The following is a 14,120-nucleotide window of genomic DNA, read 5'->3' as shown; positions in this document are numbered from 1 at the left end:
TTGACATCATCATCTCATTTTGTTATACAGCTCCCAACAGCATTCCCAAATTTCCAAATTACCTCCCAGCAAAATGTTGCTGTTTTAAAACTCAACTGTGAAGTTTGCACAGTAAGCCAGAAGAAAACATGGGGATTTGAGGGTGCTATGGGGCGCAATAATAATATCAGAATGTGTACTTTTGGATTAACATAGATTTATTCTTCGGTGTGGTAGTTGGTTAATGTGTTTGCATTTCACAGATGGTAATATTAGAGGGCTTTGTTCCAAGTTACCACAAAAGCAAAATTGATTATTTAGGGTGCTAGACTGGTGTGTGTGTGCGCGTGTGTGTGTGTGTGTGTGTGTCTGTGTGTGTGTGTTGATGTTCTGTTGACTTAGAGAGTGAGGGAGTGATGAAGGCTGCTTCATCCCACGTTGAAGCCCTGCTTTGATGTGTTGGCGAGGCAGAGAGAGCAGAGCCTCAGGAGCAGAGAGATGATTATAGGTTGCACTCTCCTAATACGTCTGGTTTCAGCATCTGATAGTAAATTATTTATAAGATTTCTCTATGGCCAGTGCAACTTACACAGAATTCACAGACAAATTAAATTCACTTGTAGTGTAATACACAAATCACAAAAGTTTTCGATATAATGGATTATATTTAGTTTAAACTTATATGAACTTGAAAATATTAGGCCCATATGGACATTGGCCCTGTCATCAATCATCTCTTTTGTTAGGATTATATGTGTTATTGACTGCATGTGGCTAAAAATTAATTGCAGTGTGGTCTGGGAGAAGTTCCCTAAACTAGCCCCATGCCAGTAGCTTATCATCAGTGGCTGAAGTACAGGATTTCAAAAGTTCATGTCAATTTCGCACAGCTTTAAATGTAAACTTCCTGGCACAGGGATGTAGGTTTTTGGAAATGTCTTGCATCCTCCTTGCAAAGATATCCAGGAAGCTTTGCCAGCCCCCCTCTCGCTGATGCAATAGATTATTTTCTTTTTTGTGTAGTCTATCAATGTTTGTGGTCTCTTCTGTCATCCTCTGAGAGGCACCATCTGCCTGTAAAGTGTGCCATAAGAGGTCTGTGGTAACCCGTGGTGATATGTGGCATTCCCATGCCGAAGACAACAGCACTGTACCAAAGTAAACTTCTCCTGTTGGTACAGTGACTAATGAACAAAAGTGATGTCAATGCCAACGGTTGACGTTACATTTAGCTCTTGTTTATGAGGTGCAGTAGAGTTTGTCCCACTCTTTGACATCATGTGGTCAGTTACTTTAGCTGACCGATAGTGATGATGATGCTCTTTAAGGGTCACTTGTCATCTATGACATGAATAGGTTTGTTAATTAGAGGATTTTAATAAAAAGTTTACACTTCTGTGTTTTTGTCCTGAGAATGGATCGGCAATAACATGTTACATTCCCAAACCTTGTCAGTTTTTCTTGAAACCAATTTAATATTTCTTTTGACTGTGGTAAAAATCCTGCCTTAATATCCCGTAGGAACACTTTAAAGATTTAAGTCCTTCCTGCCTTCTGTAGCGACCTTAATGTGTTCTTGACTTTGATTTAGGCCCCCAAGGCCTTCCAGTCCTCTGCATCCAATCCTCCAATGTCCACCTTCACACAAATAACAGAAACATACAGGCATGCGCGCGCGCACACACACACACACACACACACACACACACACAACCACACACACACAATCACAGATACGACAACAGTCTTCTCCTGCTTGCTCTATGGCAACCAGCAACATTTCTCCTGAGAAAGTGCAAATACAACATGAAAGCACTTCATTCCAGCCTAATAGACTGCCTCCCATTGGATCCAGTTTGCCCTTGGCTCAGGCAGGACACATGATGACAAACTTTTAAACTCAGCTTTCGCTAGAAAATAAAGTCTTTTAGAAAATAAAGATAGGACTATGACAATTGATTTTCAATCCTAGCCCCAACATTGCAACCTCAAAGCTTAGACTAAAGCACTAGCCTCTGGGGTTTGGTCTGGGTCTGCGGTAGGAAGAACGAAGGAGTCATCAGAGTGGAACAGACAGGTAAAAAGCCCCAAAGCCAAAGCACATCTGAGGACATTGATTTGCAGTAAACAAATGCGTCTGACCCAGTTTTCACAAAGCATTGCTAAGGAAACAGACTCTGAGATGATGGTTGCAGAATGGTTGCAATTAGATTTGTGTGTGTGCAGGGAAGTTTTATGGAGAAAACTTAATTTATTTAGCTGTGAGGGAGAAAAGAGTTGCAGTAAGAGGGCTGGCATTATGTGTTATTGTGGGACTTCCATTAGGGACTGAATGAAAGTTTAATGAAAGCAAATGAGATCATGATAAACAACACTGAAAATGTACTTCTTGTCAAACACTCTGCAAACCTTGAACAGCAATTAGATGGTCATGTTTTATAACAGATGCAAAGATATATGAAAGAAGTTAATTTCTGTGTTAATGTATCCTGGCACAATTGCAAGAAGTTATGATTAAAGGGCTATTTACAGAATGCTTTTAAAAACTGTTGCACAAGAAGACTTCATCAGATCAGATTTCATGTCACCAGTTATGCACTAGCTTGATAACTAGAAGGATTTGTAATCTTATTTTGAGTTTGTGGTTTGAATCACTGCACTCAAAGTGGAAAATTTTAAATTAACAAAAGACGTCGACATTATTATTATCATTCCACTAGCTGCTCATGTAAACAATGCTTTCTTATCCTTCAGTCAGGTCTTAGATGTTATCATTTTCCATTTGGTTCTATTGCCTTGACGTTGGAAGTCGTTATACTGTAGGTCTCTGCTGCAAAGTATGGTAAACCAGTTATTGTTTCCTTCATGCCGTGAATTTTCCATTAGGAGAATTTTCCATGTTTACCTTGGTGGTGTTGTTGACGTAGTTGTGTGGCACACCTACAGCTGATTACTGAACACCATTAAACAGATGCAGATGTTACCGCTGTGCACAACAGTGTTTCTGTTGCATTTTGTGTTGTGTTGTGTTTGAGATCCCTTTTTAGTTATTGAGCGCTTTGTTTATAGAAGGCAATATTTAGGGTATTCTATAGAGCCAGACTAGTCAAACTGATCATGTTTGCGGTGATAATGAGGAAAACTAGACTTTTTCATCCACAGACCACTGTTTTTTCTTTTCTCTCCCTATTCAATTGTGCCACACTGTTACTCAAGATCCACATCTGTGCCACATCAGGCTGAATTAGAATACAATAATCAAATCATCACAGCGCCACTCCTCATTATCTCCTCCTGCTCCTCTGCCGGTAAACCTTACCTCATTGTATCGTCACAGTCAGATACATCCACACCCATGAAGCAGCACCATGCCCCATCACAATTCAATTCCACCCCCGCTTCCTGATTCAACCTTTGTAGTCACCTATAAATAGGACAGAGGATATCTGTGTGTTATTATGGAAAAGAAGACCCAGGCCCTCGCGTGTCCACACACACGCAGTCAGCTGTGTGAAGCCTGCAATAATCAGGATTTAGGGGAAATAAGTCTGTTATATGTACACAGCACTTTTCCCAGTTGTGAGTGAGGGGAATGTTACATTACTTATCCAGTCTAAAACAAGAATTACACTGTCCCCAACAGCAGCATTACCACTCACATGAGTCCAATCAGAAGACTTTGTGGGCTTTTATTTCTTTTAAATTACCTCTACTTTTTTATCTCTACTTTTTTTGTCTCCTTGTCCTTTTCATCCCCCAAAGACAATAAACTTCTGTAGCTATTCTTTTCTTCTTTCCATTCTCTGTAAACATCACTTCATACAATTTTATTCTCAGTCTTTCCCACAAATTTTTCTGCTCATGGTCTTTCTTCCAACCCTCTTTTCTTCCTGTTCTCCTTGGCTCTGTGCTTTCCATCTCTAAAGACGTGGCCTCTCCAGTGATCAGGGAACACTTACATAACAGGCCTATGGTTGTAAAACCTGTTCCTTAGGCTACACAGCCTGCTAATGATATGTGCTAATCACCCACAACACTGTTGTGATGGATAGCAGAGTACACACCTAGACATTAATACACACCTGGCTGCTTTTGTTCAGTGTTCAAAGTGATCACACAAAGAAAAGTTCATTTCATTCTTTAACTTCATACAAAGAAATTGCAAACAAAAAAGTCACAACAGTAAAATCATTCTACATTAATCTCACACTTGTCCTCAGAGACACATTAATGCATGGACGCATATTGATTTATGTGGATGTACAGCACTAGACAGTTTGTGTTGCTCCTTCAGAGACACCAGGCTGTAAAACACAGCTAATGACCTGTGAGGTGTTCCATGTTCTGTTTTATCTATTCGCAGCCATTTTTTTCCTTCTTACAAGCTGGATGTTCAAGTTTTACAATGCACCCATAAAGTTTCCAGTTTCCAGTTTCCACAGTTTCCAGTTACAGTTCCTCTTGTCTTCCTCGTAATGTTGACTGTAACCATCAGCACTGTTTATAATCCTTTTTCTATATCAAGATCCTTTGGGTACATGGGTAATGATGATCACTTTGCTACATATAATAGCGTGCTGGGCAAGTTTACTGTTCTTTGTTAATCGGCCTTGTAATCTCCTATACACATAAAACAGACACCTGTGGTTTGGTACAATGCAGCCTTATAATTTAAATATGCAACAAAACTTAATGTCACATAGAGGGCTTTGAAGATTGGGACAGTTTTTACCCACTGCAACTGTTGAAAACGAAGCACTTTGCTCATGAGACAGATTCAGAATTGTCTCCCTGCTAAAGGTGTATTTTTCACAAACAAGCCAATTTAGGAGATCTGGTTTTATTGTTGTAAGAATTAGAATATCATAGGACCGTGCATATCTCCTATGATGTCAGTTGCTCTCTTTACCATGTTCAGAAATACTGCATGTGTTTTGCTGACCATCACGGTGTTCAGAAATGTACTTTATGCCCATTTCTTGTCACTATAAATTATATTGCACCACCGTCCTTTCATATGTCTCAATGAAAGGACAGTTTCTGTGTGTGCATAATTGGCTGTGTGTTTGCATTCACCCGTATGCACAGCCCAGTGCTGTTGACATTCATGCTCCACGCTTGTGCATTGCATCTCTGTCTGCAGCTGCCGTCATCAGCCGGTGATGAGTGTTGCGAAATACGGGATGGTCCCGTGGTATTTGACACTCTGATGTTTTGGGGTAATTCACAGCCCTGTGGTGTTGACCAGGAGGATTTGGTAATGACGAGGAAGTGGAGGAGGCAGAAATACCAGGGTGCCAATGATGTCATGGCCCAATGATGAAGTAGTTCTCTATTAATCATGCTGGAAGAGACGCAGTTGGTACCAATGATGTGAAAAAAGTTTAAATATTACTGCAACAGCAATGCATTGCTTAATAATCATTTATCGTGGCTACAGTATGACTTGATATAACACAATTTATACTTGTGTTTTACAGTTTGAAAATATGTACACTTACATTTAGGGATTTAGTTCTTGGATCCAAGCTATTACAAGCAACCACGAAACCTGCCAGCATCAGAGACTTTGTCGTAACAGATAGAGAGAGCCAGCAAAGTTACAGATTGCATGTCTGAAACAATTAGGCTTTCAACTGATCTGATACGATACTGAGGAGCTTTGCAAAAGTAAAGGAACAGAGCCGCGGAGAATGTATTTATTTCTATTATTTCTAAACGCTGATTTTCCCCTTTCTCTACAGGGATTGTACGTATTTGCAGTGTACTTCATCATGCACAACCAGCTGTGTTGGCCAACTAAAGCCAGTTACACAGTGGAAATGAGCGGCCATGAATCTCCCGACTCTACCTACCAGGGAGGGGGACCCACTACTGTAGGGGGTGACATCAGCAAATCAACTCAGAATCTCATAAGCGCTATGGAGGAGGTATGACACACAGATACACACATGCACAGAGCTTAGTGAGCTATTAGAGAGACGGATACACCTGTATGATCAAAGATAGAAATACTGTACATTTTAGATGATATGGATTTACAGTATTTTTACCCATACTCTCTGGCTCTAATGCATAGTATTTCAATTTTTACTGTGCACTTCATTTTCCACTGTCAACTATATCCCCTCTCTTAACTATTAAGGAAATTTATGGGGGTTTTTTTTATGGTCTGGGTCTTCTTTCTCTAAATTTGGCCATCAGTTCTGTCGGTTATGAAAACATTTTGCTCACAAAGTTTTCTGCACTGAGGCTGCAGCAACCTAAAACAGGCTTACTAGTTGAACTTTAGCCTACTATACCTGCCATAGTTGCATCTACGTGCAGTTTTGCAATGCAGTGAGGACATTCCATGTGCGCTCACTTTCGATTTCACCTCCAATAGGGGTTTATATAATCCAGCTGGGGGTGATCCTTGCTCTGGTGGACTTTGTGATAGCGATGCCCCTGTATCTCCAGATCTCAGCAACTTTGTTAATAAAATGTTATCACAACTGATATGAACGATTGCCAAAATTATGAAAACAAGGCCTGGTTTATAAAATGAAAGTAATTTTTCTTTAAAATACAAAATTTTAGTCTTTGCTTTACCTTCCCTCACCTCCAACTTCTCACTTCTCTCTTAGTCAGTTTTTTTTCCCATGCCCTCATTCCCATGGCTGTGTTTGCCCATTCCTGGTCCTCCTCCACACATTTCTCACATCAGCTGAGCGTGACTCCAGAGAGAACGATCATACTCACTCACTCAGACACTCACACACATTTGTCCTTACTGCTTCAGACTGATTCTCAGTATGAAACATTCGTGTAAAATTGTGTGTGTGTGTGTGTGTGTGTGTGTGTGTGTGTGTGTGTGTGTGTGTGTGTGTGTGTGTGTGTGTGTGTGTGTGTGTGTGTGTGTGTGTGTGTGTGTGGACGGCACCATAAATCAACTCTTCTTGTGACTTTTCTGTCAAACTGGCAAATTGCATGCAAACACACATGAACCACTTCTATAGTACCTCAGTCTCCTCAACAGCTTTGTCCCTGGAGAATACCCTACAAGGACTGAGCTTCTTAGAGGGAGAAAAACAAGGAGGAAAAAATGGGGCAGGTTTAACTTCATTACTTCTGGGAGCCCCCACCCTCCCTTTTTCTTTCTCGATCCCTCTCAACATGTAGGAATCCAGTAATCTTGTTTTATTCATGAGTGCACACTCCTGCCTCTGAGAGATCTGGCTACAGCCCAGTAAGAAAATTAAGAGCGCAGATAGAGACCGCTAAGAGTGGTGATCTGAGTGTTAGATAAGTGATGATTTGTGGAGTGGATTAGCTGAAAGAAAATTGAAGAGATATTATAATAGGGATGGGAACGTATAATTTGAGGGTACAATAGCTTATTGAAAGGTTTGAGTCATCCACTCCCTGCCTCCTGTCAAAGGGGATGTGACAGATCTGAGGTGCCTGGTGGTGCTTAATTCACCTCACCGGACACTCTGTACCAGTTACAGCCTTGCAAGCCTCAAAAACACACAGACACACACACATTTATGCATGTACATGGACAGTCTTAGTCTTTCATAATAAATGAACACGGTGGAAAACGAGGAGACGATGTATTCAGCTGATTCTTGTGGAAAAGAAGTACAGTACAATGATATGCTTTTGTTGTTGGGAAAATCCCTTTAGTCAGTTCCCTCTTTTTATTTCACTCTCTGCCACCCTCTCTTTTTTCTTTCCCATCACTCCTGTCTTTTGCTGAATGAATGCATGGATTAAGTAGCCTTCACTCAACCACCAAAAAAAAAAAAATGTATTCAAACTTTGGACTCTAAATAGTACTCCGTCATCTGTGCTGGCAGCATAATGTTCATAATGTTAAACTGATTCAGTGTGGAACCCTATACCCACTGGCCTCACTCTCACCCCATGAACCTGCTGTGACCCTTTGGGTTGGCCTTAACCCTTTGGGGTGCTTGGACAACTTGCACTCTGCCTGACCCTAACATATCACAGAAGTGATTACACGGCTGACAGATGCAGCAATTCTCTAAATTAAGTGTTTATATGTGTATTTGTGTATTTGTGTGTGTGTGTGTGTGTCTGTGTGTGAATGGTTGAAATGATTTTGACCTGTGTTCACGTGAAGTTGATGTTTTTGGGCATTGGGTGTGCTATATCAATAAATGTACCATCTATATTTTACCGTTAGGAAGTGAAAGCCTCACATCTCACAAATACTTAAAATCAAATAGGCCAATAGCAACTATAATACATAATAATGCATATTTTATACAGCCTGTGTGCATTTTGATGTGCGTTGGCTCATATGACTGTATACTGTGTCTGTGTGTGTCAGGTGTCAGCGGAGTGGGAGCAAGCGTCTCTGCGGCCCAGCAGTCAACCCAGTGGTGTGTTCAAACCCTCTCCTGTGATGGGGACGTACACCACCGAGGGAGGCTTCATCAACAGCAGCCTGGTGACCGCAGATGAGGAGTCACAGGAGTTCGACGACCTCATATTTGCCTTAAAAACTGGTGAGGATCCAACCAACACAGAGATGAGCTGTGCACTCACACATTCATACTGTTTGTTTCATGTAGCACAATAATTATATCTTACATCATATCATTGTATCATCTGTATGACAAATGTTTTAGTTATGAAAAAGTACCATTATTGAGCTCAAACTGGCTCAAAACTCATCTGAACTTTCTTATTTCCCTTCTGTTTCTGATACATCAGCATCTTCATAATAACACTTAATTGAAAATACAGCTGTTGTTTCCCCTAAAAAGATTCATACCTGGGGGAATTTTATATTGCATTTATATATAGACATTGGTTTTATTTTATTGATTTGCTTAACCTATATTTAAGCAGAAAGGTCGTTAAGCTTTAATGTAGACCTTAGCATTTAACGAGTTTAATTTGTTAACATATCTAGTCAGTCAGGAACATTACTTGAGTCAAACTCTCACTGAAAACCTGTGAGCAACATCTTTTCCATTACCTTTCCATGAAATACAAAAACAACGGCACTGTGGACTTTGCAAAAGGTCACCGCACAACATGCAACATGCTTCTAAATAAAACCTTTTCAACCAGGCTTGGCGCATGTGGCTTAAATTTAAACTAGACTGTATAATAAGACAGAGACAGAAATAATTTTAAAAAATATATAAATATATAGATGTGTGTGTGTTTATGTGATTATTTCACAGTGTATATACATGCAGTATCTGTAGCATCTATTGGCATCGGCCCGGCTTAGTCATTCTGAGGCTGACCTTAAATCTCTCTGCTGCCATGGAAACCGTTCTTCCTCTATCGCCATCAATGTTTAATGAGCTGAGGGCCCAAACTGCTCACTGATACATCACCAACACACACACATGCCTATATAAGACAGCCAGTCCTCTCCTCACTCCTTCAAATCATGGAGTAATTGCTTCACAGTGTCTGAATGAGAATCAGTCCCAGCTGGACAACAGCCAACAGAAGCCTCAGTACGCGGGGACACTCCTCTGCTGTTGATGTGAGACACTGCCAGAAGACACGAGAGAGGCTCCGCTGGAGTCATTTGCACACAGCTGAAAAACAACCAGTCTGATGAAGTGAAGGTCTTCCGCTGCTGACAGGGCCTAGCCTGTCTCACCCAAACTTTTGACATAATAAGATGTACTCTGTGACTTTAAAATGAGTACAAGAAATACTTTAATACGGAATAAATGCATTCATGAATCTAATTTGAAAATCTAATTTAGTAACTAAATCTTTTTGCTGTTCAGCACTCTTCCTATTGTATTACATGCACTGGGAAATGTGAGGCTTATTTGCCAGCAAATTAAGTAAATATCATCCCTTCAACTTTTTGACAATTTGAGGATGATGAGCATGCCATGAGCTTGAGTTATGTTGGTTTGGATGTGATTTAAAAGGAGTAATAATCAGTTTTAGGGTCAAATTGAAACACCAGTAAGGTTATGCAGCAGTACCAAGCAATGTTGTAATGAATATATTTAGCATATCATGTTCTCTGTGAAAATCGTCGTGATTGTTTTTGTCCTGCTTTCAGCTACTGTACGGAAAATGTAGAAGAACAGATTATAATGCCTTGAAGCAGCATCTTGAATTTGGACTTATTTATAGACCTTAAATTTCTAATCACAAAATCTTTTGGGAAACGCAAGTGGAGACATCAAGAACGTTGATAGTGAAAAAAGTATTCTTTGTTTTTAAGACAGTTTGTTGTCAGGAAATGTGAATTATTTAGTTGCTATACAACAGAATACATGAAATCTTTGTCTGTCCGTTGCTCATCCCAGGATGTGATTGTTATTCTTTGTTTATTTTTTGCCCTACAGATCATTGTCAGCCGCTATTACTCTCCACCAATACCGAGTTCTCCTGCTGATGAAAAGCTAACCATTTGAGCTTTAAGTAAATCCCAGCCAGCTTTACTCCCACATCATGGAAAGAGCAAAAGTCTGGTCTTCCAAACAGTGGTCACTCTGGGAGAGACAAGAGATACCTAGTTAAGATAGACAGACCAACCTGATAAGACCCTAAACCTAATGGGACTGAGTCAGGTCACATTGAATTTATCATTTAATCTCTTGAGAATCTGGAGAAAAGAAATAACTTTCAAGGAAAATAAATTAATCATTAGCAGTTATTGAGCAACAACAGGCCTCTGATGGGTTTGAGCCCATTAAAGCTACAGCCCGGAGGTTTGGTTTGACTTTGCAAAGAAGGTTGCCCTGTCTGGGAGACAGGAGGCTTTAAATTTTGAAACCCATATCAAACCTAACTTTGTTGAAGCCTCACAGAATCTATTCAGGTACCTCATTGCAACATAGGCCTCTAGGGAGCAGCACTGGAGACCTGCTAGCATGCACCCCAGAAAAAATAACACCTGAAACCATGGAGATACCCAAATTAAAAGTCCTACCTAACAGGTGTGAGAACAAGACACTTACAGGTGCTAATAAACATGGATTAAGCTAAGAGGGTAGTGTTACACTAAGTAAGAAACTTGGACAGAGATAAACTTGCTCTCTCATTGATCATGTGAGGACAAGGTCAGTCAGACTCACAGGAGTGTGTTTGTACATGTGCGTCACTCTCCGTCTCAAGTAAAGTGACAGTTGTAGCAGCGGGACACTTGTCTCTGAGCCGCTTTTCTCCTCACTGCTGCCTGCTCTCCTGAGTCTGTGTGCCGTTCAAACTTTAATAGCCTCGGGGCTGCAGCGAACAAGCCAGGGAATTTATTGGTCCTCTTGTCTGCAAACTCAGCAGTTTGAAGTAATCATTCACATTATTATTCAGTGTAGCAAAGAGGGCAGGTTTGCAAGATTTAATTAATTCAAAGCCGGTCCTCACAGGTCTCTGCCGTGGCCTCAAGAAAATATAACTGTCCAACGGGTACTTGATCTTTGCTGTGTGGAAAATGCAAACTCAGAACTTAGATTCTTTACGAAAACAATCTGCTGATAAATTTGGGTTTTAATAGTCTGTATTCTGCAGGTAAAGGACCATTGTGTAGGATTTAGTGAGGTTGTCGATTCCAACCAGCTGAATTACATAACCGTCTCACGGGGGTCAGGAACTAGCGCTGTAATGAGTGTCATTGCACTTCATTTGGTAGTGAACCGTTAACACACGCACACACAGAGGCACACATGTGCTCTACGTACAGTAGTACGGCTGGGGGCTGAACATTACAAATGTTGGTTGTACTATTAAATAAATATATATAAATAAATGTCTCTGCTTAGGGTGTATCATACTTGATATGATACCCAGTCCAATAAAAATTATTTAAAAAAAGGAACTTAGACGCAAATAATTGAATCAAATGAACAAATGTTTTTTATCCTAATAATAAGAAATTTTTAGAAATTTCTGAATCTGTGTCTTGATTTGCTCCAAAATAAATGTAGTGATTTTTTTTTTGTTATGTAGGTAAGTAGTAGAGCAGTAGTTCATACAAAATGAAAATGAAAATGTTTAAAATGCCCTGTCTCACAATGTGGGGAAATCTTTGCAACAGTTGCTAAATTGATTATTTATTGGTCTGTTGCCTAACTTTCCACCAAAACACAATAAACTCTTGAAATATCCTGCAAGCAAACAACAGTCAGTCACTTTCCTTTTGAGCTAACTATGCTGTGCATACAGTTTATTATATTATTCATAGTTTATTGTTGAACACCAACAGTACATAGCACACATGCCCTGGGGAAGGTTGCATAAAATCTATAGCAAAATTTAAAAATACTTTGAGAACACACGCACAAACACACACACACACACACACACACACACACACACACAGCAAGGTGCTCACCAATGTGAGCTTCAATGCAAATCCATCAACACTAAAACACTTACAAGTCCTCTCTATTAAACCAAGCTGAAAACATTTATAAAGACAGAAATGCTCTGATTTTGAATACTTACTATAAATCATAGGTCAGCATGTCTTTATAGTATGAAACTGTTTTCCCAGAAGGCCTGCTGTATGATTTATCCTTTGACATATAATGAGTTACTTTGTTTGACTGCCTGTTTTTTTGTCAGCCTGCTCCGTTTGCAACTCATTACCATGACTGATTAAAAACAATACATTATGCTGTCCTATAACCCAGAAATGATAATATATAGAATCAAATACATAATACCATGTTGGCACTAAAGGGACAAATGTGACAGATAATCAGCACTGGAAAGGATTAGCAGCGTGGATTTGTCGCACTGAACCGATGAGGCTGTGGATATTAGGTGGTCCAGCTGCTGAGCAAGGAATGTGACATATGTGAAAACCTCAAAGAAAAAACTACACCTGAATGTACTGCAGTCTCGTGTTTTTGGACTGAAGCATAATGTAACTTTTTGTGTCTGTTTTAGGGACCGGCCTTAACGTCAGCGATAACGAGTCCATCCCTGGAAGCCACGACGGAGGGAGCGTAACCAATTCCCAAATAGTTGAGCTGAGACGAATCCCCATCGCAGACACACACCTCTAACCTTTCCACCTCACACAGATCCCACGTCCTTCACTCTTCATATCAGAAAGAAAAATCACAACAAAGTATTTTTATATTATAAAATGCTTTTGCACTAAAACGGTTTTTTAATAGAACATTGTCATATAGATGTTTGATACTGTATGTGATTTTTACTGTACATCTGTTTTTTATATATATATATGGTCCTATACATAAATGTTTTACTAAATTAATTTTTTTTAAGTCCTTGATGAAGTTGTTTTCTGAATGTATATTTTGATTTTTTTTTTCTTTCTGTAGAGACCTAGGAAATGAGATAGCCAGATGTGCCCCCTTTAGCACAACTTCTGCTGCTGAGGACAGAGATTGTGTAACATTGTTAATAAATAATTTACCATACATTTTTCATTTGGATATCCTGATTCCATTTTTACTGCTCATAACCCGTCAGAGAGGCAGTTTACAGTTGTTGTTTGGGGGGGGGGGTCTCTGTGCGGTCAGATGTCACACCCCTACAAAGGATGGTTTGTGTGAATGATCACTGGAGTTTCACAACCAGAGATGAGGTCCGACTGCTCTGCTGGTGTCTGCAGGGAGCAATAAATGAGAGTTTCAACATAAGAGAAATGTAAGCGATGCAGAGCAGACGAGTGTGAATATTCAGAATATTGTCAAAGCTGAAATATATCAGTTCTTCAGTCATATTTGAATCTGTTTCACTTCACAGTATACTCTTTTTTTTAAGCAGAGTCTCGTTTTTTGATCTGCTCCCTGAAAAATTGGCAGCTGTGAACGTGCAAGCAAGTATTCCCCTCTCAACTCTGACAGCAGCTTTGAACGTCTTGGAATCTACCGTCTACTTGACCCGTGCACCAACCTTTAACCTCTGTCCTCCATCCACTCGGCTTCTGAACTTGATTAGTGGCTACATGAGAGGCAGTTAGTTTTTCTGCTTTAGCAGGAATGTGAGGTTTGCGAGAGGAAAGACAGAAAAGACCTCAGACACAGGCTGAAGTTTAAGAATTACCCAGCAATCCATTTTTTGGTGCCAGCGACACAGCACCTTGCTCATTACAGCTACTCTCCCAGGTTCACGCTGGATGGTTGAGGTTAGGATCCCAGCAGATAACGAGAGCAGCGGCAGGACAT

The 14,120-nt window shown here is 40.1% G+C and overlaps 1 protein-coding gene across 1 annotated transcript in view; it reads left to right on the top strand.

Moving 5' to 3' along the window:
* The window catches only part of adgrv1 (adhesion G protein-coupled receptor V1), a 98,821-nt gene extending 85,513 nt beyond the window's left edge, over positions 1–13,308 (top strand). The window contains exons 93-95 of the mRNA XM_040155521.1: positions 5,724–5,909; positions 8,318–8,495; positions 12,871–13,308. Of these exons, the coding sequence (XP_040011455.1) occupies positions 5,724–5,909; positions 8,318–8,495; positions 12,871–12,989 (483 nt within the window). The 3' untranslated portion in view covers positions 12,990–13,308. The remainder of the gene's footprint in view (positions 1–5,723; positions 5,910–8,317; positions 8,496–12,870) is intronic.
* Positions 13,309–14,120: the final 812 nt, after the last annotated feature.

This window comes from Xiphias gladius, chromosome 19 (assembly GCF_016859285.1).
Source record: "Xiphias gladius isolate SHS-SW01 ecotype Sanya breed wild chromosome 19, ASM1685928v1, whole genome shotgun sequence".
In the NCBI taxonomy this organism is placed as follows: Eukaryota; Metazoa; Chordata; class Actinopteri; order Istiophoriformes; family Xiphiidae; genus Xiphias; species Xiphias gladius.
The sequence above is the reverse complement of the archived record's forward strand: the minus strand, read 5'-3'. Positions and strand labels throughout refer to the sequence as shown.